The sequence below is a fragment of the Scyliorhinus canicula genome, chromosome 3, assembly GCF_902713615.1.
Source record: "Scyliorhinus canicula chromosome 3, sScyCan1.1, whole genome shotgun sequence".
In the NCBI taxonomy this organism is placed as follows: domain Eukaryota; kingdom Metazoa; phylum Chordata; class Chondrichthyes; order Carcharhiniformes; family Scyliorhinidae; genus Scyliorhinus; species Scyliorhinus canicula.
The window spans coordinates 162,065,561-162,090,815 of record NC_052148.1 but is presented as its reverse complement, the minus strand read 5'-3'; the positions used below and the strand labels follow the sequence as shown (position 1 = coordinate 162,090,815).

General features: G+C 46.0%; 1 protein-coding gene across 6 annotated transcripts in view; it reads right to left on the bottom strand.

Annotated features, from left to right (window-relative positions):
• rab28 (RAB28, member RAS oncogene family) overlaps positions 1 to 25,255 on the bottom strand; it is a 170,122-nt gene that overhangs the window by 25,686 nt on the left and 119,181 nt on the right. For 4 of the 6 annotated variants that reach the window (XM_038791630.1, XM_038791631.1, XM_038791632.1 and 1 more), the window contains 2 exons: positions 19,816 to 19,919; positions 1,274 to 1,351 (listed from right to left, as the gene is read on the bottom strand). In XM_038791630.1, coding sequence (XP_038647558.1) covers positions 1,274 to 1,351; positions 19,816 to 19,919 — 182 coding nt within the window. The remainder of the gene's footprint in view (positions 1 to 1,273; positions 1,352 to 19,815; positions 19,920 to 25,255) is intronic. The other 2 variants (XM_038791636.1, XM_038791637.1) reach the window with 1 other exon arrangement.

Below are 25,255 nucleotides of genomic sequence, written 5' to 3'. Positions count from 1 at the left end.
GAGGAGGGGTTCAAGGTGCTCCGACACCTCCCCTGCAGGAGTCACAGGCAAGGGCCCCACCACCTCCTCCTCCATTGGGGTGCCCGATGGCCCCTGGGCTTCTCCATGGGACGGGGGTCCCCCAGGCAATATGGCGGAGCCCTACAGGGGCCCGGCGCAGAGGAAAGAAATCCCTCCATGGAACAAGCCCGCCCGCAGATCGGTAGGCCCTGATCGTGGGCCAGGCATCATGGGAGCCCCCCTGGGGTCGAATCCCCTCCCGCCCCCCCGCCCCCCACCCCCTCCGAGGACCACCCCTGCACACTTACCTGCCACGTCCCGCTATGTGGGATCTGAATAACACACACCAGCGGGGCTGGCAAAAACTGGATGGCTGCTCAGCTCATCGGGGCGCGGAGAATCGCCGGGGGGGGGGGGGGGGGGGGGGGGGGGGGGGTGGCGTTGACCGACGTGGCGGGAATCCTTCTGCCATCTAAAAAACGGCACCGGAGAATAGGGCAGCCGATGTCGGGGCAGGTTTCGTGCCTCCCCCCGGGGATTCTCCGACCCAGCTGGGGGGTAGGAGAATCCCGGCCCATATCGCTCCGAGAAACAAGAAAGTGGAGCGAGTCAGATCGACCATGATCTTATTAAATGCCGATACATGCTCAAGGGGTATATGGTCTATTCTTGCTCCTATTTTGTACATTCTCATTAAAAGGCAGCGGCAGATAACATCGATTACAAACATAAATTAACTCCTGGTGCAAGATTAACAGTGCGAGTTTTACTCAATCCAGAGATGTTCTACAGCTTTGAAAAGTGTATGTTATAGTAGGCAATAAATGCAACTTGCTTGCATCCCGAAAACTAATGTGTTGAATTACAATGATTTGCATGGTTTCTAAATTCAATTTAGATTTTTTTTTTCATTGCTTTTGGATGGTAATGGGAATGTTTAGCTCCAATTTGTGCACTGTTAGCTTAAAAAAGTGATATCACCATTTATTTTGGATATAAAGCAAAGAAGATAATTTTATGCCTACCTAAATAGAAATTAACTGCTTCATAAACACGTCACTCGCGACTGAAATTATGTTTCTCACAGATCTGCTTCAGCCTTGACCAAATCAATTCTGGGATAGCCCCACAAATTACATATTAATTTATTTCTTCGTTAAATCCTGACAAGAGCCCTTAGGTAAAATGAAAATATTGAGTAAAGTGAAAGAATTTAACAAATAAACATTAGGTTTATGTTGCAATTCATTCATTCATCAACGTTTTACAATACCTGTGACTGTTCGATTTCTGCTTTATTTAGCTTGATACCAATGATGTCAGCTGCAAATCTTTGAAAACAGAGGAAGACCTGCAAAAGAGAACAGATTAAATTATCAGAAATAAGCAAAGATACAGCAGGCAAAATACCAGATTCATCCCTTTTATCCCCCAATCAGCGGACATTTATAAGACCATAAAATGTAGGAGCAGAGTTAGCCTATTCAGCCCGTCGAGTCTGCACTAGCGTTCGATCATGATTGATATGAAGCGGCAACATGGTGGTGCAGTGGTTAGCACTGCTGCCTCATGGGGCTGAGGATCCAGGCTACTGTCCTTGTGGAGTTTGCATTCTCCCCATGTCTGTGTGGGTTTCTCCTCCACAACCCCAAAAATGGTTGATGTTCCTCATCACCATTCTCCTGCCTTTTCCCCATAACCCTATTAATCAAAAACACCAGATTTGTGCTTGAGGTGCTGTTACCCACAAGTGACCAAGAGCTGGAAGGTGGAATTTGACAGAATAGTTATCTCGTAGAACACAAGAACAAGACACAGGAGTAGGAAGTTTAACGACTTGAGCCTACTCCACTGCTCAATAAGATCATGGCTGATTGTGGATGGAAACCGGAGCACCCGGAGGAAACCCACGCCGGCCAGTCCTCGCATGCGCGAGATCACGCTGGCCATTCCACGCATGCGTGAACCTGCGCCAGCTGGAGTGGCAGCAACCCCTCCGACGTCCACCTAGCTCCCGAAAATTCAGAAAATTCCTCACTTTCGTTGATGCTGGAGTGATTGGCACCGGATTTCCCGCCGGCGTGGGGACTTGGCCCCCAGAAGGGAGAATCCCGCCCCACAAATCTATCTATCCCAGCCTTGATGCACACTCAAGAGGATGGAGCATCCACAACTCTCTGGAATAGAGCATTCCAAAGGTTCACAACTCTCTGAAGAAATTGGTCTTTATCTCAACCCACAATAATAGACCTCTATCATGTGGCTGTACCCTTATGTTCTAGATTCCTCAACCAAGTGAGCAACCTCTTAGTAGCTATGCTGTTAAGCCCCTACTGAATCTGTATATAGCTAAACTGCTCAATTTCTCTTTGTAAGACAAACCCCTGATGGAATCCCTACAGTGCAGAAGGAGGCTATTCTGCCCATTGGGTCCACACTGATCCTCTGAAAGAGCACCTTATCCATGCCCACTCCCCGCCCTTCCAGCCGAAGGTGGTTATATAGTTCACCCAGCCAGGTCGCTACCCCTAGTGGCGTTGCTGACCGCCCCTCCAATGAGATTTGTCGCCGGGCAATCAGAGAGGCGAAGGCCACAACATCGGCCTTCCTCCCCTCCATCAGCTCCGGTTTTTCAGATATCTCAAATATTGCCACAAAAGGGTCCGGCTCCACTTCCTCCCCCACTATCCTTGCTAGCGCCGTGAACACTCACGCCCAGAATCTCTCCAACTTTTTGCAGCCTCAGAACATGTGTGCGTGATTCGCTGGTCCCCGCCCGCATTTCTCACCCTCATCTGCCACCCGCTGAAAGGACCCACTCATTCTTGCCCAAGTCATATGTACCCTGTGTACCACCTTGAAAAGTAGCGGGCTCATCCTTGCGCACGAGGAGGTCGCATTTACCATTCGTAACGCCTCACTCCATACTCCCCAGTTTATCTCCCAACTCAGCTCCCCTTCCCATTGTTCCTTAATCTTCACCACCTGCTCACCTCCCTGTTCTCCCAGCCACCTCTAAATGTCTCCTAACTTACCCTTCCCTTGTGGGCAGCATGGTAGCACAGAGGTTAGCACAGCTGCTTCACAGGTCCAGGGTCCCAGGTTTGATTCCCGGCTTGGGTCACTGTCTGTGCGGAGTCTGCAGGTTCTCCCTGTGTCTGTGTGGGTTTCCTCCGGGTGCTCCGGTTTCCATCCACAATCAAAAGATGTGCGGGTTAGGTGGATTGGCCGTGCTAAATTGCCCTTAGTGTCCAAAAAGGTTAAATGGGGTTTACAGAGATAGGGTGAAGGTGTGGGCTTGAGTAGAGTGCTCTTTCCAAGGGCCGGGGCAGACTCAATGGACGGAATGGCCTCCTTCTGCACTGTAAATTCTATGACTATGACTGTCCCTGTAACCCCATAAACCCATCTAAACTTTTGGACACGCCAGGCAATTTAGCATAACCAATCCACCTAACCTGCACATCTTTGGGTTGTGGGAAAAAACTGGAGTACCCGGAGGAAACCCATGTTGACCAGGGGGTGAATGTGCAAACTCCACGCGGCCACTTGGGGATGGAACCAGGTCCCTCGTGCTGTGAGGCAGCAGTGCTAACCATTGTGCCACTGTGCCGCTCTTTCTGGAATCAATCTCCTGAACCTCCTCTGAATTGCCTCCAATGCCACTACATCTTTCCTCAAAGGGGAGCAAAATTGTGCACAATACTCCAGGTACAGTCTCACCAATGCCTTGTATCCATCAACACTTCCTTACCTTTATACTCTATTCCTTTAGCTATAAATGCTAACATTCCATTTGCTTTCTTTATTACCTACTGACCCTGCATGCTAATTTTCTGCAACTCCTGCACGAGAACATCCAGATCCCTCCACAGCGGAGGAATCCAAGTCTGGACTGCCTCCAATAACAGTATATCTTTCCTTAGATAAGGAGATCCAAACTGTTCACATATGCCAAATCCAAAAAAAGTTGATTGATATAGGGCGGGATTTTCCGACCCCCTGCCGGGTCGGAGAATCTCCGGGAGGGCGGCGTGAATCCCGCCCCTGCCGGCCGCCGAATTCTCCGGCACTGGAGATTCGGCCGGGGCGGGAATCGCGCCGTGCCGGTCGGTGGCCGCTCGCAGCGGCACACCCCCCGGCGATTATCTGGCCCGCAATGGGCCGAAGTCCCGCTGGTTCTTTGCCAGTCCCACCGGCGTAGATTAGACTAGGTCCCTTACCGGCGGGATCTGGCGGCGCGAGGCGATCTGGCCCCGAGGGGGTGACCCACGGTGGCCTGACCCACAATTGGGGCCCACCGATCCGCAGGCAGCCCTGTGCGGTGGGGCACTCTTTTCCTACGCGTCGGCTGTGTCAGCCTCCGCGATGGCTGATGCGTAGGTGAACCCCCCCCATACGCATGCAGCCGCTGACACTCCCACGCATGCGCGGACCCACGCCGGCCAGCGGAGTCCCTTTGGCCCCGGCTGGCGTGGCGTCAAAGGCCTTCCACGCCAGCTGGCGAGGTGCAAACCACTCCGGCGTGGCCTAGCCCCCGAAGGTGCGGAGGATTCCACACCTTTGGGGCGGGCCAACGCCGGAGTGGTTCATGCCACTCGGTCCCGCTGGGACCCCTCGCCCTGCTGGGTACAGGAGAATCCCACCCCTGAAGTGTGATCAACCACCATTAAGACCCAATGTAACATGGAAAGGTTGAGGAAGGAATGACCTGCAGAAATTACTTTGTTTTCTAATGCAGCATAATGCAAGTCAATTTTGTTAAATGTATTTTCTTAGAAGCCAAATATAAATTGGATCCCAATATCACACAATGAGTCATTCATTGCTACAGCTGATTCTGCCACAACATATTGACAGAGTTGACATTTGAACCCAGTGCTGATTCTAAACAGACCCAACTTTTACTGCAGCAAGGGTCTTATCCTACAGTGTGGAAAGTACAATTCTTTGGAAAGGTTGCAAATACACTTGAAGGGCGGATAAGGTGTGTAAAACTGTCAAGCTACCAAGTTATTTAAATGGCCAGCCCTTGAAAAAATTTTTTAAAGGCTGTCATGTGTTAGAAAGAATTAACAAAACTGTTCTAGCAGTTTCAATAGCTGTTCGTTGATATAATCCCAAGTACTTCCACTAGAAAATTATTAATGCTTGGCCACTTTCCTTAACCTACCATCATCATAGTGTAGGGTTAGAAGTTTGGAGTGTGATTGACAGTTCAGAGGGTTTTAAAGGATCGCTAACTTTGATATGACGTTACGAATGCAAATAAAGGAATAAGCGTTTGAGAGGATATAAATTAATTAAATGGGCATTTTGGTCAACTTTGTAATCGACATTTAGAACTTTATTTAATCTCAGAATATCTCGAGGTCTGCCAGATTCAAGCTACCCGATTCAGTAGCAAAAGTTCGGCTCATAGTAACCATTTAATGTAGAATATTTGCTAATTCACATTCTACAATCCCAACAGCAACGTAAAACCTGCAGTGGGGCTTGACCCCAAAACCTTGTGACACATAATGTAATAATAAACATCATTTTAGTCAACCTTGAATTGTTCTGAAAGTTAGAAGAATGAAAAATACAAAGCTTCAATGTAACATTAAGAACTTGTATGATAATAAGCATGATAAGTATGATAATCAGTGAACTAAAATGCCTTCTAGTTTAATAGAAATTAGCTCAAAGCATAATATTCTACCGAAAAATAAATTATGACTTTTGATAGGCAGTATCAACACGTGTGGTGGAACGTGTACTTCAGCTCCCTGGCTAAAATCCAAGCCCAAATTGGTGAGGGTCTTTTTTTTTTTACAAAATATGCTTCAGGCTCCTTAAATAAGTAAATGAGGTGTCTATTACCTATTTTGGATTCCCTGGCAGAAATTGCTTTGGGATGAGGAGACAGGCCTGTTCTGCTCAGAACATATTAGTATCTGCTGTGACCAAAGGAGTGGCTATTGCCAAAACAATAAGTTTAAAAAATAATCTGATCAAAATCATTCCCATGGAACCAGTAGGAGTAGGGATGCTCCCCCCAACTCCACAACAGACTAATTGATTCCACCCCTTGTTGCCCTCAGGACTTGCCTTTTAGTTGCTGTTGGCATGAGTGTCGCTGGCAGCTGTGTTAGATAATGGCCATGAGACCAGAGGACCAACTTTAAGCTGGCCCTGAACCTCCTAGTTGGTAAGCACGACACACTGCAAATGCGCCTAAATGAATTTCTATCCCATGTTGCCTTGTACCAATGAAGCAAATTGAATAGAAACATAGCAAATAGGAGCTGGAGGTGGCCATTCGAGCATACTCCGCCATTCATTATGATCGTGGTTAATTTTCCAATTCAATAGCCTAATCCCGCTTCCCCCCCACCCCGTATCCTTTGATTCCCTTCCCCCTCAATACTATATCTAACTGCTTCTTGAAAACATACAATGAATTCCAGAGGCTCACCACTCTCTGGGTGAATACATTGCTCCTCATCTCTGTCCTAAATGGTCTACCCCATATCCTCAGACTGTGAACCCTGATTCAGGACACACCCACCATTGGGAACATCCTTCCTGCATCTACCCTGACTAGTCCTGTTAGAATTTTGTAGATTTCTATGCAATCTCTCCTCGTTCTTCTGAACTCCAGAGGATACAATCCTAACAGATTCAATCTCGCCTCATACATCAGTTCCACCATCCCAGGAATCAGTCTAGTAAACCTTTGCTGCACTCTCTCTAGAGCAAGAACATCGTTCCTCAGATAAGGATACCAAAACTACACATAATATTCCAGGTGTGGCCTCACCAAGGCTCTATATAATTGCAACATGGCATACCTGCTCCTGTACTCGAATTCTCTTGCAATGAAAGCCAGCATACCATTTGCCTTCTTTACCACCTGCTGTACCTGCATGCTTACCTTCAGTGACTGGTGTACGAGGACACTGACGTGTCATTGCGCATTACCCTCTCTTAATTTATGGCCATTCAGATAATAGTCGCTTTCTCGATTTTGCTACAAAAGTGATTAACCTCACATTTATCCAAATTAGACTGCATCTGCCATTCATTTACCAACTCATTCAACTTGGAGGGCCGAAGGGCCTGTTCCTGTGCTGTACTTTTCTTTGTTCTTTGGCCAAATTACACCAAAGGATCTCTGCAACCTATGCATATTCCTCATAGCGCACATTCATTCCATAGCTCAATACTTGAGCTTGTGTAAAACCACTCCAGATGTGGAAGTTGATTCGCCATCTTTGAATCATGAAAATAAATAGAGGCCCTAGCAAAAGCCATTTGGGATTTGTACAAGATCATTGCTGTAGATGTTCTGGTTACAATCAGATAGGTAAGAGCGTTGAACCAAGCAAATGCAATTCCATTGAGCTAGACTCATTGTTGGTCCCTTTTGACTGTGAATACAGTATGATTTTGTTTTGAGACAATAGGCAGTTGGCCGTCTATGAGGCAACGCATTAGCCTGGTTTAGGACAATATATAGAATAGTGTTCATTTTAAGTCTGGCTAGACTCAAACAACAGTATTCGTACATGTGTATTTTTACTCAAAGACAAATTGTACTTATATGCAAAGTGATTCCAAGCACATTTATTGTTTCATATGTTCACTTGTTGAGAAATAAAACAGCTTAAATTTGTATGATTGCATCTCGCCAAGTCTTTCGTCAATTCACCAAAGTGTTGAAAAGGTACATGCATGAATATTTAGTTCAGATCATAAAGAGATAATATAGTTAAACTTTTAGATCATGTATCATATTGTTAGATATTGTGCAACATATCCTTAAATACAAGGCACCTGGACTGATTAAGGAGTAACTGGAACTACTCTACCCACGAGAATAATCAAGGCAAGGTGTTAAACTTGTAGTTTTGAACTATACATTATAGGAATGATTTTAAGGCAACTCACTTCCATTGCACATAATTTGTGATCGAGGGATGAAACTTTCACTCAAAATTGTGGTGAAGACACAAGTTAATAAATCCAGTCAATCTGCTGTTTAATTGTACCAGTAATAACAACACATGCAAGCAGTTCATTAAATGTTAGGCAGAATTGTTAAACAGCATATGATACAAAGTAGGGAATGTGGTATGTTATTGGTTTAATTTGTAGTGCTCCATGTCACGAGTTCCATTTTTCATCTATGATGGCAGAAGGTAAACGGATTGGAACCAAGAGTCATACACTCACTAGAGAGAGAGAGTAGCGTGGTATAATGCTTGTTTGATGCACATTTCATAAAATTGCAAAACTCATAATACTCATTTTTGCTGTGAGAAGTCATTAAACTAAATTGTACAGATCAGGAAGCAGCCTGATAGACCCAAAATGCAGCAGTCACACATTATTAGATTGATGCATTAACCTCAATCAAAGAGAACAAATATTGTGGAAAGACAATATTAAAAAAACAGAAGTCAAGTGAGCTACTTCAAATTTTCTTTCCACAGCTAGGCTTTTCTGTGCAATGCGGATCCTATTTTGTGCTCTTCCAGCACAGGACTGGTTCGAGAAATATCAGAAAACAGCTGCCTGTAATGTCAAGTACCATGCAAGATATTCTATCAAGCTCCAAGGATTCACTACACAGCTAGCCTCCATTATCAGGCACAGTAACTTACAGTAAATGCCAGTGGAAATGTGCCTTTGAGGTAAAGGTACTTTCTCCTTCAAAGAGATCTCTGCACAATGTATAAAATCCATTTAACTTGACCAGTAGATTTCAATGTCATTTGGGTCTGATTTTTAATTATCACCTGTGTTGCTAACAACGGGAACATCTGCACTGCCAATCAATTTGTTGTCCTTCGGTGTAATATTCAATAAAATGACTGATTCATCACTTATTGGAGTCATATCTAATAGCATATAGAAAGATGATTGGGGTTTTGAAGACCAAACATTTTTATTTTATTCATTCATGGGATGTGGGGTCTCTGACTAGGCCATTGTTTATTGCCCATTCCTCGAGAATGTGATGATGAGCTGCCTGCATGAACCGCAGCAGTACATGTGGCGTAGGTACACTCACAGTGTGATGAAGAGGAAGTTCCAGGATTTTGACAAAGGGACAATGAAGGAACAGTGATATATTTCTAAGTCAGGATAGTGATTGGCTTGGAGGGGAATCTCTAGGTAGTGGTGCTCTCGTGTATCTGCTGCTCTTGTCCTTCGATTGTAGGTTTGGAGGTACTGTCTAAGGGAGCCTGGATGTGTTCCTGCAGTGCATTATGTAGATGGTAAACACTGCTGCCACTGTGTGTCAATGGTGGAGGGAGTGAATGCTTATGAATGGTGTGACAATCAAGTGGGCAGCTCTGTCCTGGTTGACGCACTCATCCAGCGCCATCACACTCCTGACTTGTGCCTTGTGGACAGGCTTTGGGGAGTCAGGAGGCGAGTTACTCACTGCAGGATTCCTAGCCTCTGATCTGCCACATGAAGTCACCAGTATTTTTATGGCTAGTCTAGTTCAGTTTCTGGTCAATGGTAATCCTCAGATGTGGGGAATTCAGCTATGGTAATGCCACCGAATGTCAAGGAGCGATGGTTAAATCTCTCATTGAAGATGGTCATTGCCTAGCGTGAAGGTTAATTGCTACGTGTCAGCTCAAACCTGGATATCGTCCAGCTCTTAGTGCATTTGGACATGGACTGCTGCATAGTGTCCGAGGAGTCATGAATAATACTGAACACGGTGTAATCATCAGCAAACATCCCCACTTCTGAGTTTATGATGGAAAAATCTCTGCACTAGTTCCTCGGGATGGTGCCCGAGACCCAATCATCTTCAGTTGCATTATCACTGAATCTCTCATCAACATGCTGGTGGTTACAATTAACCAGAAACTTAATTGAACCAGCCATATAAATACTGTGGCTACAAGAGCAGGTCAGAGCCTGGGAATTCTTCAGCAAGTAACTCACCTCCTGACACGCAAAGTCGTCCCACAATGTACAAGACAAGAATGGTCTCCATTTGCCTGTTGTTCGAGCTCTTATCTACAATGTTGTGTTCAGTGATACGAGTGCAGCTGATTCTCTGGACATTGGAAAACATCTAGAGTTCTGAAGAACCTTGTTGCTCTCTTTTGTTGTTTTTGGCCAGTGGTGAATGTCTTTTATTCTAATTGTTTAGGGAATGTGAGCATAACTGACAAGGGCAGCATTTATTGCCCATCCCTAGAACTACCCTTTAGGTAGTGTGAGCTACCAGCTCGAACCACAGTTCCCATGTGTAGGTATGCTCATACTGCTGTTAGAGAGTGGGTTCCAAGATATTGACCCAGTAGCAGTGAAGGACCAGGATTTATAGTTCCAAATCAGGATAGTATTGGACTTGGTATTTCAATGTGTCCACTGTTTTTGTCCTTCCAGCTGATAGAAGTTAAAGGTTTGGAAGATGCAGCCCAAGTAGCTTTTACAAGTTGCTGCACTGCATCTTAAAGATAACAGACACTGCTGCCATAGTGTGCTAGTGGTGGAGTGTATGAATAAGTGGTGGATGGAGTGCCGGTCAAGTGGGCTGCTTTGTTTCGGTTGGTGTTTATAGAATCCCAACAGTGCAGAAGGAGTCCATTTGGCCCATTGAGTCGGCAACAACCCTCAGAAAGAACACTCCACTTAGGCCCACTCGCCCTATCCTCGTAACCCCCACCTAACCTGCACATCTTTGTAGACACTAAGGGACAATTTAGCATGGCCAATCCACATAATCTGCATATCTTTGGACTGTGGGAGGAAATCAGAGCAGACGCGGGGAAAATGTGCAAACACCAGTCACCCAAGGCCAGAATTGAACCTGGGTCCCAGGTGCTGTGCCACTTTGCCGCCGATTAAGCGGTGTGGGAGCTGAAATCACCTAGGTAAATGGAGAATATTACATCACATTTCTGCTTGTGCCTTGTACATTGTGGACATGTTTGAGAGTCAGGTGAGTTATTTGCTGAAAAATGCCCGTGCTCTAACCTGCTCTTGTTGCCACAGTATTTATATGGCTGGTCCAATTATGTTTCTAGTTAATAGTAACCCCCAGAATGTTGATGAGAGGTTTAGTGCTAGCAATGCCATTAAATATCAAGGAGAGAGAGTTTAATTCTCTCTTGTTGGAAATGGTTATTATCTGGCACTTGAATGGAGTGAATGTTACTTGCCACTTGTCAGCTCAAGCTAAAATGTGTCAAGGCATCCATGCAGGCATAGAGTGCTTCATTATCAGAGGAGTTGTGAGTGGTACTTAATACTTTTTAAACCTCCATGCTGATGTAGTACGTGACAACCAACATTTCTCATTGGAATGCATCTATTCTATTTGGGGCGGCCTGGTGGCACAGTGGTGAGCACTGCTGTCTCACAGCGCAAGGGATTCTATTCCGACCTCAGGTGACTGCCTGTGTGGAGTCTGCACATTCTCCAGTGTCTGCATGGGTTTCCGCCGGGTGCTCCAGTTTCCTCCCACAGTCCAAAGATGTGCAGGTTAGGTGGATTGGCCATGCCAAGTGTCCAAAGCTTGGGTGGGGATACAGGGCCAGAGCAGGGATTGGGCCGAGATAGGGTGTGCTTTCGAAGGGTGTGTGTGGACTCGATGGGCCGAATGGTCTCCTGCACTGTAGGGATACTGTAATAGTCTGTGTATTCTGAAATATCCCCCAAAATGTCTGCCATTTTATTTCGATTGACCTATTCCTTAATCTAATTTTCCTGGTCACTTTGCCAGCTCTGCTTTCATGCCTTCATAATTGGCCCTATTAAGTTTAAAATCCTAGCCATAGACCCACACTTCTCTCCCTCAAACCCAACGTGAAATTCAATCATATTATGATTCCTACTACCTCGGGTGTCTTCAGTAGAGGTTATTAATTAATCTTCCTGTTACTTTGGCCCATCTGATTTTTCCAGTCTATAAATAGATCAAAATCCCCCATGATTATCACTGTATATTCTGGTAAGCTCCCATTATCTCTTCCTTTGTACTCTGTCCTTTTGTGTAGTTACAATTAGGAGGCCTGTACATCACTCTCACAAGTGACTTCTTGCCTTTATAGTTTCTCATTTCAACCCAAACTACTTCTACATCCTGGTCTCCTTGCCATTTTCTCTGCAGGCTCAGGGGGCACAATTTACCGGCCACGTTATGCCCGAAAGGCAGCGCAGTGGGTTGATGCCGGGAGGTCCCTCTTCCAGGATCTACCCAACTTGCCATGCCTTGCGAGATTTAATGTGATCTCATGAGACGTCACAATGTGAATCCCACTCACATTTTAGCGAATCTGCATAGAGTGAGACAGCTAGTCTCACTCTAACATGCACTCCCACGATCTACCCAGGTGTTGGGATCTAATCCCTTCACCTCGGAAACCTCGGGTGAGTGTCATTTAGTGCTAGTCTCTACAAATGGGGACTAGAAAGAGTGGAACCCAGGGGATCAGAGGCCCCCACTGGGCAGGGTGTCACCCTGGCAATGCTGGTGGAACCCAGGCACCCTGACAGTGCAACCTGGAAGTTAGCCTGGCACTGTCATGGTGCCCAGGTGGCACTGCCAACTGGCAGGGGTGCTGCCAGGTTGCCAGGCTGGTAGTGCCAAGCTGCCATTTTTACCGCGCCGGGGGTCTTTCCAGGGGTGCCCTGCTTCTAAAAACAATCATTTGGGGCTTCCAGAAATAATAATTCTGTACAAAATTAAATGTGACTGGGGAAATTGTAGGATAGTTGCGAAAAGCGTTGAAGAGGTAACCAAGGGTTGATGAGGACAATATGGTTGATGTGGTGATACAGCACCGCACAACAGAATTGTGAAAAAATTGAGAGCTCAAGGAATAAAAGGGACAGGAGCAACACGGATATGAATTTGGCTGAGTGACAGGAAACAGAGTAGTGGTTAATGGTTCTGTTTTTTGGACTGGAAGGTTCACAGCGGTTTTCCCCAAGGCTCTGGACCCCTTCTTTTCCTGACAAACATTAATGACACAGGTCTTGGTTACAGGACACAATTTCAAAATTTATGGCCAATACAAAACTTGGAAGTATTGTGAACGGTGATAATAGTGTAGACTTCAAAAAGAACATAGACAGGTTGGTGCAATGGGCAGACAAGTGGCAGATTACATTTAGTAAACAGAAACGTGAAGTGATTGATTTTGGTAGGAAGGACCCAGAGAGACAATTTTTAAAAGGGGTCCAATTCTAAAGGGGGTGCAAAAGCAGAGGGGTCTGGGTGTATATGTGCATAAATCATTGAAGGCAGAAGGACATGTGGAGAGTGCAGTTAATAAAGCATATGGCATTTGTGTCTCGGGGCAGAAAGTATAAAAGCAAGGAAGTTATATCAAACTTGCATAAAACACTGGTATGACCTCAACTGGAATACTGCACCCAGTTCTGCACACCACACTTTAGGAAGGATATAAATACATTAGAGATGGTGCAGAAAAGATACACAAGAGTAGTTCAAATCCCTTCATGACCTCTCATCTCTCCATCTCTATAATCTTCTCCAGTCCCACGACCTTCCAAGATCTCTGCGTTCCACCAATTACAACTCCTTGCGCATCCCTAACTTTAATTCTGGAAATCTCTCCCTAAACATCTCCAAGACTCTACCTCACCACTCTCCTTTTTTTTTTTAAATAATTTTTATTGAATTTTTCAAAATACAAACATTTTAACCCCCCCTACCTTTACATTTAAATTATAACAAAACAAAGTCAAACCCCCCTACTTAACAAGAAAAAGAAAAAAAATCCCCCCCCCCCCCCCCTACCCGCGCGTCCCCCCCCCCCCCCCCCCCCCCCCCCCCCCCGCCGGCGAACCGACAGTCAGACCAACTTATCATTTCTAGCAGCGTCCTCGGGCAGGCCTTGCCCGTGCCACCGCCGCTACCGTACTTCCTTCGTCGTTGTCCCCCCTCCCCCCCCCCCCTCCCCCCCTCCCGCCCTCCCCTCCCCTCCCGGGTTGCTGCTGTCATGGCCTCAGTTTCTATCTCTGATCCAAGAGGTCTAGGAAGGGTTGCCATCGCCTGGAAAACCCCTGCACCGACCCTCTCAGGGCGAATTTGATCCTTTCCAATTGGATGAAGTTTGCCATGTCGTTTAACCAGGTGTTAACACTCGGAGGCCTTTCGTCCCTCCACTGAATCAGGATCCTCCTCCGAGCCACCAAGGACGCAAAGGCTAATATTCCAGCCTCCCTCGCCTCCTGTACCCCCGGTTCCACCCCAACCCCGAAGATCGCAAGTCCCCATCCTGGCTTGACCCTGGACCCCACCACTCTCGACACCGTCCCTGCCACCCCCTTCCAGAACTCCTCCAGTGCCGGACATGCCCAAAACATATGTGCATGATTCGCAGGGCTTCCCGAACATCTAATACACCTGTCTTCACCCCCGAAACACCGACTCATCCTTGTCCCCGTCATGTGGGCTCTATGCAGTACCTTAAATTGAATGAGACTTAGTCTCGCACATGACGACGACGAGTTGACCCTCTCCAGGGCGTCTGCCCATGTCCCGTCCTCTATCTGTTCCCCCAGCTCTAACTCCCACTTATCTTTCAGCTCCTCTACTGGTACCTCCTCCACCTCCTGCATAATCTTATAGATGTCCGAGATCTTCCCCTCCCCGACCCAGACCCCTGATAGCACCCTATCACTCACCCCCCTGTCGGGGAGCGCGGGGAACCCCGCTACCTGTCGTCTGGCAAATGCCTTCACTTGGAGGTACCTGAACGTGTTCCCCGGGGGGGAGCCCAAATTTCTCCTCCAGCTCTCCCAGGCTCGCAAACCTCCCCTCTATAAACAAGTCCCTCAGTTGTCTAATACCCGCCCTCTGCCAGCTCTGGAATCCCCCTCCTGTGTTTCCCGGCGCAAATCTGTGGTTCCCTCTTAGTGGTGCCCCTATCAGACCTCCCACTTCCCCCCCTGTGTCGCCTCCACTGCCCCCAGATCTTGAGGGTGGCCGCCACCACCGGGCTCGTGGTATACCTCGTGGGAGGGAGCGGCCATGGTGCCGTTACCAGTGCCCCTAAGCTTATGTTGCCGCAGGACGCCCTCTCCATGCGCTTCCAGGCTGCCCCCTCCCCTTCCATCATCCACTTTCGTACCATCGATGTATTTGCCGCCCAGTAATATCCTGAAAGGTTGGGTAACGCCAGCCCTCCACTATCCCTACTCCGCTCCAAAAAGACCCTTCTAACTCTCGGGGTACCATGTGCCCACACATACCCCATGATACTACTCGTTACCTTCTTGAAAAAGGCCCTGGGGAGGAAGATGGGCAGACACTGGAACAAAAACAAGAACCTCGGGAGGACCGTCATTTTAACTGACTGCACCCTCCCTGCCAGCGACAGCGGCACCATGTCCCACCTCTTAAACTCCTCCTCCATCTGTTCCACCAGTCTGGAAAAGTTCAACTTGTGGAGGGTCCCCCAGTTCTTTGCCACCTGCACCCCCAAATACCTAAAACTTTTAACTGCTCTTTTGAAGGGGAGCCTCCCAATTCCCTCCCCTTGGTCTCCCGGGTGTATTACAAAGACCTCACTTTTCCCCAGATTTAATTTATATCCCGAAAAGTCCCCGAACTCCGCTAGTATCCCCATTACCTCCGGCATTCCCCCCTCCGGGTCTGCCACATACAACAACAAATCATCCGCATAGAGCGAGACCCGATGTTCCTCCCCTCCCCTTGTCAGTCCTCTCCACCCCCCTGAACCCCTCAGTGCCATCGCCAACGGCTCGATCGCTAATGCAAAGAGTAAGGGAGATAGGGGACATCCCTGCCTAGTACCTCGATGGAGCCCAAAATATTCTGACCTCCTCCCGTTTGTTACCACACTTGCCATCGGAGCTGAATAGAGCAGTTTTACCCACTTGATAAATCCCTCCCCAAACCCAAACCTTTCCAACGTCTCCCACAAGTATTCCCACTCCACCCTGTCAAATGCCTTCTCCGCGTCCAGCGCTACCACTATCTCCGCCTCCCCTTCCACTGCTGGCATCATAATCACATTTAACAATCTCCGGACATTTGTGTTAAGTTGGCGTCCCTTCACGAACCCCGTCTGGTCTTCATGGACTACCCCTGGCACACAGTCCTCTATCCTGGTTGCCAGGACCTTTGCTAACAGCTTGGCATCTACATTTAAGAGGGAGATAGGCCTGTAGGACCCGCACTGGACCGGGTCCTTGTCCCGCTTCAAAATCAAGGAGATCAGGGCCTGCGACATTGTTGGAGGCAGAACCCCCCCCTCGCGCGCCTCATTGAAGGCTCGCACCAGCACTGGACCCACCAAGTCCACAAATTTCCTGTAAAACTCCACCGGGAACCCATCCGGCCCCGGCGCCTTCCCCGCCTGCATCTGGCCTATCCCTTTAATTAGCTCCTGCAGCTCTATCGGCGCCCCCAACCCTTCCACCAGCTCCTCCTGTACCTTTGGGAACCCCAATTTGTCGAGAAAGTTCTTCATTCCCCCTCTCCTCTTCGGCGGTTCAGACCTATACAATTCCCTATAGAAGTCCCTAAAGACCCTATTCACCTCTTGCCCCTTCTGCACTACATCCCCACCCCTCTCTCTCACTCCCCCAATCTCTCTGGCTGCATCTCGCTTACGAAGCTGGTGTGCCAGCATCCTGCTCGCCTTTTCCCCGTACTCATACGCCGCACCCTGCGCCCTTCTCCACTGCATTTCCGCCTTCCTAGTGGTCAGTAGGTCGAACCTGGCCTGCAAGCTACGCCGCTCCCTTAATAGCCCCTCCTCTGGCGCCGCCGCATATTTCCTATCTACTTCTAGGAGCTCCCCCCACCAGCCTCTCCCTTTCCTGCCTCTCCTTCCTCTCTCTGTGTGCCCTTATGGAGATCAGCTCTCCTCTAATCACTGCTTTCAAGGCCTCCCAGACCGTCCCCACCTGCACCTCACCTGTGTCATTCGTACCCAGATAGTTCTCAATGCCCGTTCTCACCCTTCTGCACACCTCTTCGTCCGCCAACAGCCCTACATCCAGGCGCCACAACGGGCGTTGGTCCCGCGCCTCCCCCATGTCCACGTCCACCCAATGTGGTGCATGGTCCGATATCGCAATGGCCGAGTACTCCGTGTCCTGCACTCTCGGTATCAGCCCCCTGTTCAATACGAAAAAATCGATCCTAGAGTACACTCTGTGGACGTGGGAGAAAAAAGAATACTCCCTCGCCCTAGGCCTACCAAATCTCCATGGGTCTACCCCTCCCATCTGCTCCATGAACCCCCTTAACACCTCTGCCGCTGCCGGCCTCCTATTCGTCCTGGAACTCGATCTATCCAGCCCAGGGTCTAACACCGTATTAAAGTCCCCTCCCATGATCAGGCCCCCTGCCTCCAGTCCCGGGATGAGGTCCAGCAGGCGCCTCATAAAACCCGCGTCGTCCCAGTTCGGGGCATACACATTTACCAGTACCACATTCTCCCCCTGCAGCCTACCCCTCACCATCACGTACCTGCCCTCCTTGTCTGCCACCACCTCTGCCGCCACAAACGACACTCTCTTTCCCACCAAAATCGCCACCCCCCGGTTCTTGATATCCAAGCCTGAGTGGAACACCTGTCCCACCCACCCCCTTCTCAGGCGGACCTGATCTGCTACCCTCAAATGAGTCTCCTGCAGCATTGCTACATCAGCCTTCAGTCCCTTCAGGTGTGAGAAGACCCTTGATCTTTTGACCGGCCCATTCAGCCCCCTTACGTTCCACGTGATCAATCGGGTCGCAGAGCGACCCGTCCCTACTCCCTGTCGATTAGCCATGTCTTGTCCCTTGCTCGCCCCGGGTCATCCCTTCTTTTCTGACCCGCTTCCCATAGCGATGACTCACCACTCTCCTTTAAGGCATTCCGTCAAAACTAGTTCTTTGACCAAGCTTTTGGTCACCTGCCATAGTATTTCCTTATGTGGCTCAGTGCCATATTTGATTTATGTTGTTCATCGTTCAAGGTGAACTTGACCACGTCCTTCACCTGGAGCGTTTGGTAGGGTTCCAGTGGGTGCGTAGGTGACCGCGCCAGAGGGTTCTGCAACAGAAGGTTCTGTTGCAAATATAACAGGATACCACAGATAATTGAGTTTTGAACGAGTTGTCGGCTCAGAATCTCCTCTCTGTGCATTTTTGCTTTGTTTCAGATTGTGCTTGCTTCCAGGATTGCATCCTTTATTTGGTTATCCCAGGTGCAGTGATGCTTGACCAGCTTTCCCCAGAACTCGGGGTCAATATTAAAACTCCTAAGCAAAGTCTTCAGAATATCCTTGTAGCTCTTCCTTTGACCGCCATTCGAGCACACCCTAGACTCGACCTCTCTGCCTGTGTGAATATCTTGGGATTTTTTATTAAATGTGTTTTGTAAATACAAATTGTTGTCGTTTCTAATAATATGACTGCCTGTTATAATTCATACCTTAGGGCTATGCATTTCAAAAGGCCAATGTGCATTCTGCCTACTCCTTCAACGTATGGTACCCTGGGAGATGGCGAAGAGGTGGAAAGGCCATAAATGGAGTGCCTTCACAACCAGAGTATCACAACAGGACTTTGCAATATGTGGTCAGCAAAATTGGCATTCTCACTCTATAACATCCAAATTGACAGCAATTTGCTCAGTAAATATTTGGATTTGTCTTTCCAATGCTATTTTAGCTGCTTAACTGCCATTTAATTACAATTCAAGTGCTGGTCTCTTTTAACAAGCTTTCCCCTTATAAGGAAAATATAGCCCATGTTTTTGCTCTCAGATTGAAAATCGCACAATCATGAGTAAACAAGCACTCTTGGTTACTTCCAATAGTATTTACTACACCAACAATAAATTATATGTTTTTCTGCATTTGATGACAACTGTGCATTTATTTCCTGGAGGGCTACAGTCAAATCTGACTAGTTTAGTCAAACATAACTGCATTCATACAGTACACAATGTTGCTCTACCCTCCTGCAGCCCTACAACTACCTCTCTTCCTCTCCACTTCATGATAACTAATTTCTCTGACTCTAGCCTTGTGCATTCTCCTCGTCCTCCCATTGCCCCACCATTAGCAGATGTGCCAGGGCCTCTGGAGTTTCCTTCAGAAACCTCTCCACCTCCCTTTCCTCCTTACGGCCCACTTATTCAATCAATCTTTCGGTCACCTCTCCTATTTTTCTGCACAAAAAGTGTTAAGATAGGAGACTAGGAACGGGATTCTCCAGCCACGTCCGCCCAGCGACCGGAGAATCCCGTCTGAGGTCAATGGACTTCTCCATTGTCCGTGGCTAGCCTGTGGCGTTCTTGCGGCGGGCGGGGTGGAAGAATCCCACCCTTGGAGTTCAGAACAATTTAGAAATTGATCTGTATTGAGATGGTGTGTTTTTCATTAGTTATCATTGTATGATATGATGCCCAGTTAAATTACAATCATTAAAAAAAGGATGCGGCAAATGTGGCCTTTGTCCTCTCAGTGCCTACTACAGCAAATGTTAATTAGCAATTTATGAGAAACATCCGTCTATCTTCATTTGTCCTGTTTTGTATGCATTATGATGTTTATCCAAGACATTCTTACTCTAGTCTGATTTGTGCAGATATGGTATTATTGACAACACAAATACACCATTTTTTTAAAGCACTGTAAAGAAATAAAATAATCTACACATCAAGTAAGTGGCAGTGCCTTCCATGTTACTAATTCTGGCTTCAATCTCAGTCTGGTCATTTTACCATTTGCCCATTTCTATTATCGTCAGCTGTTGCAAAATGGTTTATATGTTTTGAAGAAGCAGTTCAAACTTACAGAGTCTCCAGTTTTGGCAGAGACGAAATGACCACTGATGTTATTTTCCTGGCAAAATCTTTGATGCTTGTCTGTCTTCACAGTTCGAATATGTTCCAAGTCAACTGGAGAGGGGGGGGGGGGGGGGGGGGGGGGGGTAGGGGGGGAAATTGAGAATTTGGTTATGCATTTTGTGGACATGTTTTAATATTTAACCATACGCCTGTTTCATTCAGGAAACTAAGCCAATTATATAACTATAATGGTGTTTTGCCTTTTGTTTGCCAAGCATGTACTATAGAATACACAATTCATACTGACGCAATTATCAGCATCAAAATATTACTGAATCACTTATTGTATATGATCTGATGACTGAAATAATGCAGATCTCCTTTCAAAGTGTGAAAAGCCCAGAATCTTAAATATTTTGACTATGCTTCATTGCTTTTTCAGTGCAATTTGCCCAGATTTGCCCAAAGGAGCACAAAAGATTCCAGGATTTTAAGTGTACATAATACCCAGGACATAATGATTCCATGAACATTTGCGCTGATTTAAAAATATATCGGCCAGGATTCTACAGGGCCACTCGCTAGCCGAATGATTCAGTGGGTCTACCCTTTCCGCAAGTAAAATACTAGTGGGGGCAGAATTGGGCCCCTAAAAGTGCCCGCATAAGAGTCTCAATAGGCCCAAGAGCAGGCAGACAGGCCTTACCCACCCGCCGCCCAATAAATTTTCAAATGACAGGCATGTGGTGGTAATGCCACCCTCTGGATTTCATGTGCAACCCCCTACGTTCAAAATAGAGAAGCGTAAAATCTAGTCCATAGTGTGGGCTTTGAAGCAAACAATGATTTAACTTGTTCAGACTGAACAAGTGTCTGAGGAGGGAGTAGAGTCATTATCAAAGAAGGGGAATTAAACCAGGGGCTGAAAAATGGCTTTGGTATTTCCCCAAGTGCAGTTGAAGAAAGTCACAATTCCACCATATCAGATATGCAGTCTTACAGCACAGAAATTAATCAAGGGTTATGGGGAGAAGGCAGGAGAATGGGGATAAGAAACATATGTCACTGAATGGTGGAGCAGATTTAAATGGGCCGAATGGCCTAATTCTGCTCCTATGTCTTGTGATGTTAAGTGATTGTACATTGGAGAGATAGAGATGAGCTCCTTCAGCATATAGGAAACAAAGGTCGATTGAACTTTTGATTGGTGATACCTGTCTGCAATTCATGTACAGGGTTTTGTGCCTTTCATTAATTGTACACTACTGGTGTTTTTTTGAACAGTGGTAAGTCAGTAAGTTCCAAAATATGTTTCAGTCCCACAGATGCTTCAGTGAATAGTTTACTTAATTTAATTAATTAGAAGCCCATAGGATCAAATTTTTATCACAGCCTACTGTACAATGTCCCATGCAAAAACTGCAGTTTTACAGTACATATTTAACAGGAATAGACTGTGATTGTTACCTAGATAAAGTCTTAACAGAGCACAATCACACATGAATCATCTGCTTCGAGTTACAAATGTCACTGCTGAAATAAGAAACTGCATCATCAACAGTGTAGAAGATATACATCTACAAGTTTCAAACAAAAATGGTCAGTTTCAATTTGAATTACTAAACGATGCATAAACATTCAAGTTAAAAAGCAGTCTGATATTGAACATTATTACACTGTGAACAAGTCAATTAAATAGACAAATTTTATCACAAAGCACCATCAGATGCAAATGCAGTAGCTTTCACTAGATGGGAGTACTGTTCTGACAGAATTTTCAAAATTGCTAATGGTTCAGCAAGATATAGACATAATTCATAGCTTTGTAATGCAACAGTAGTCAAAAGGGCTGCTTATTTCTTTTTCAGTGTGCACAAGATGACTGGCATAACTATTAGAATTGGATTCAATTACATGAAATGTACATTTTTTCCAGCAACATTTTATTCTCTAGAGAATCATACCAGACGAAAGCAGGTTAAGTACTGTATGAATCTGTATACTTCCAGGTCTACAAGCAATAAATTTATTTAATAATATATTTTGCTCAATCACTGCTTTCAGTATTGCTTCAGTTTGAAGCTGGCCAGAGACATGCAATGAGTGTCAGAATTTTCATGTTTACAGAAAACTCAAAATGGTCTTGGATTCATTAGCAGTTTGTTTATGGAGCCTGTTTAGTTGTATGACAAACGGATTGCTCTTAGTCAGGAACATTGAGAATCGATCCTGGTTAGTAACCTTCTATGGAAGGATAAAGCAGCTATGCATAATAAACACGATGCTACTCTGACGATACATAAATGCCCAACCTCAAAAGTTTCTATTAAATCAAGAACAGGAGGAAACAGAGCACCACTATGAGTAACCTCCCCACCACCATTAGTACTGAAGCCAGCATGCCTCATAGAATATTTAATAATCTCAATATATATCCATTACCTCCAAACTCCTTACAGAATCAATGTTACAACAAATAAAAATAAGTTTATTCAGCCATCAAATTTGTAGATATTCTTCTCCACGATCTACGTGGCCAAATTCCAAAAGTAGAATCCAGCAGATGCTGGGAAACTGAAATAAAAACTATAAATGTTGAAAATACTCAGCAGGTTGGGCAGAATCTATGGAGCGATTTGAGTTCGGATTTTTAAAAAAGGCCATTGACCTGAAAACTATATTTTCTGTCCACAGATATTGTTTAACCTACTGTGTTTCCAGAATTTTCTGTGGTATAATCTCACTCTTTTGCTCACTTTCCAGATGTTAGTGATCTGCCCAAGGCAGGCCCGGTGCTCATTTCTTCACATCTCATGGCTTTGAGCTTTGCTGCTGGTAGTAGCTTCTCATTTTCAGTTTCAAATTGTTGAACATCATTATTGTTCTCTCTCGATCTATATCCCTCTGATCTTTCTTCAATTATCTCTTAGCAAGTTCTCATCCCTTGGAATATGGTCAATTCAACATCATTGCCTTTTCTTAATTATATCTACGAACTACCCATTCTCCTCCACCATCCTCAGATCTTCATTTCTCCCAGTCCCTCCAACTGACCGTTCTCTTTTCCCGCTGGCAGTGAACCCCCGCCCGCGGGTTTCCTGGTGACGTGGGGTGGCTTCAATGGGAAATCCCATTGACAAGCAGGTGGACCGGAGAAGCACGCAGAAGTTCTTACATGGACTTGATACAGACGGGGAGCGGTGGTGGAATAACTTTTCCCCTGTTTCCTCACCTCTCAGCAAGATATATATATATCCTTTTCATATATATATATATATATATATATATATATATCTCTAGTGGAAAGGAGATTTCTAAACCTTTTGAGTGTTGTGACTTTAAAGAAAGACACAAACAAGGTTCAGTTAACAAAAGAACAGTGCAGCACAGGAACAGGCTCTGCGGCCCTCCAAGCCTGCACCAATCATGTGTCCTACCTAGACCAACCGCCTATATCCTTCTATATTCTGTCTGTTCATGTGTTTATCGAGATAAGTCTTAAAGGTCGCTAACGTATCTGCCTTAACCACCTCACTGCAGTGCAATCCAGGCAACCACCACCCTCTGTGTAAAAAAAACATCCCTCGCACATTTCCACTGAACCTAGCCCCCCTCACCTTGAACTTGTGCCCCCTGTAATTGTCATTTTTGCCCTGGGAAAAAGGCTCCAACTGTTCACTCTATTTATACCCCTCATAATTTTATAAACTTCTATCAGATCGCCCCTCAGCCTCCGTCTTTCTAGGGAGAACAATCCCAGTTTATTAAATCTCTCCTCATAGCTTATCCGTCCGTACCAGCCAACATCCTGGTAAACCTTTTCTGTACTCTATCCAAAGCCTCCACATCCTTTTCTGGTAGTGTGGTGACCAGAATTGGACACAGTATTTTAAATGTGGCCTAACCAACGTTCCTCTAACATAATTTGCAAAGTTTTATACTCGATGCCCCGTCCGATGAAGGCACGCATGCCATATGCTTTCTTTACCACCATTTCTATCTGTTAAGTTTAATTTGTTTAAAATTAAAGGGATGTGGCATCCACACAAGGGATGTGGCATCCACACAAGGGATGTGGCATCACTGGCTAGACCAGCATTTATTGCCCATCCCTAATTGCACTTGAGGTTAGGGTGAGATGTCTTCTGGAACTGTTAAGTCCGTATTGTGCAGGTATACCCTCAGTGATATTAGGAAGGGGGATCAAGGATTTTGACCTAGCGATAGTAAAGAAATGGGGTGCTAGTTCCAAGTTATGTTGGTGTGTGCCTTGGAGGAGGACTTACAGGCGGTGGTGTTCCCATGTGTCTGTTGTCCTTTTCCTACTAAGTGTTAGAGGTCTCGATTTTGGAAGATGCTATTGAAGGAGCCTTGGTGAGTTACTATAGTGTACCTTGTAGTTGGAACACATTGCTGTCATTGTGCATCGATGGTGGAGGGAATGAATGTTTAAATCAAAAGAAAGGGAACATGTTTATTTACCCAACATCCTAAAAGTAATACAACAAAACACCCATCCTTTAAACACACAGCAACACAAGAAAAGATGAACTCTAGAGATGAAATATGCACTTAGATTACTAACAGAGTAACGAGAAACAAACATTCTCTCTGATGGTTCTTTGAAGATAATGAGGTTGGAAGTTTTGGGGATTTTCATACAATATCACGGCTGTGCTTTTGTAGAGAAAAAATATATAATCTTGCAGGTGTAAACAAATTAGCCTCTTTCACAGTCTGAGATGATGGTCTTTCAAAGGCAGATTTTACTTTCTTCTTTGCAAGGTGTCATCCCTCTATGCTGTTGTCCCAGGCTACCTCTCTGGGTTGTTTTGTACACAAGGTTTTGGCTGGCTTTGGCCATGTGATGACAGTTTCAATGCGCCTCAATTTCCATATAATAGGTTGGAGCCGAGGTGATTGCTGCACAATGTGGTTGGGGGCACGGAAAGAGGGGGTGGCAGAGGATTGGTATCCTGTCAACATATCAGTTATGCACATTCTCCCCATGTCTGCGTGGGTTTCACCCCCACAACCCAAAGATGTGCAGGTTTGGTGAATTGGCCACTCTAAATTGCCCCTTAATTGGGGAAAATAACTATTTGGGTATGCTAAATTTATTTAAAAACAAAAAACATACTAGTTATGATTAGCTCACTGAAAGACCTTATTTGACATTCGATCTTTGGGTGGCACGGTAGCATAGTGGTTAGCACAATTGCTTCACAACTCCAGGGTCCCATGTTCGATTCCCGGCCTGGGTCACTGTCTGTGCGGAGTCTGCACGTTCTCTCAGTGTCTGCGTGGGTTTCCTCCGGGTGCTCCGCTTTCCTCCCACAGTCCAAAGATGTGCAGGTTAGATGGAGTAGCCATGATAAATTGCCCTTAGTGTCCAAAAAGGTTAGATGGGGTTCCTGGGTTACGGGAATGGGGTGGAGGAGTGGGCT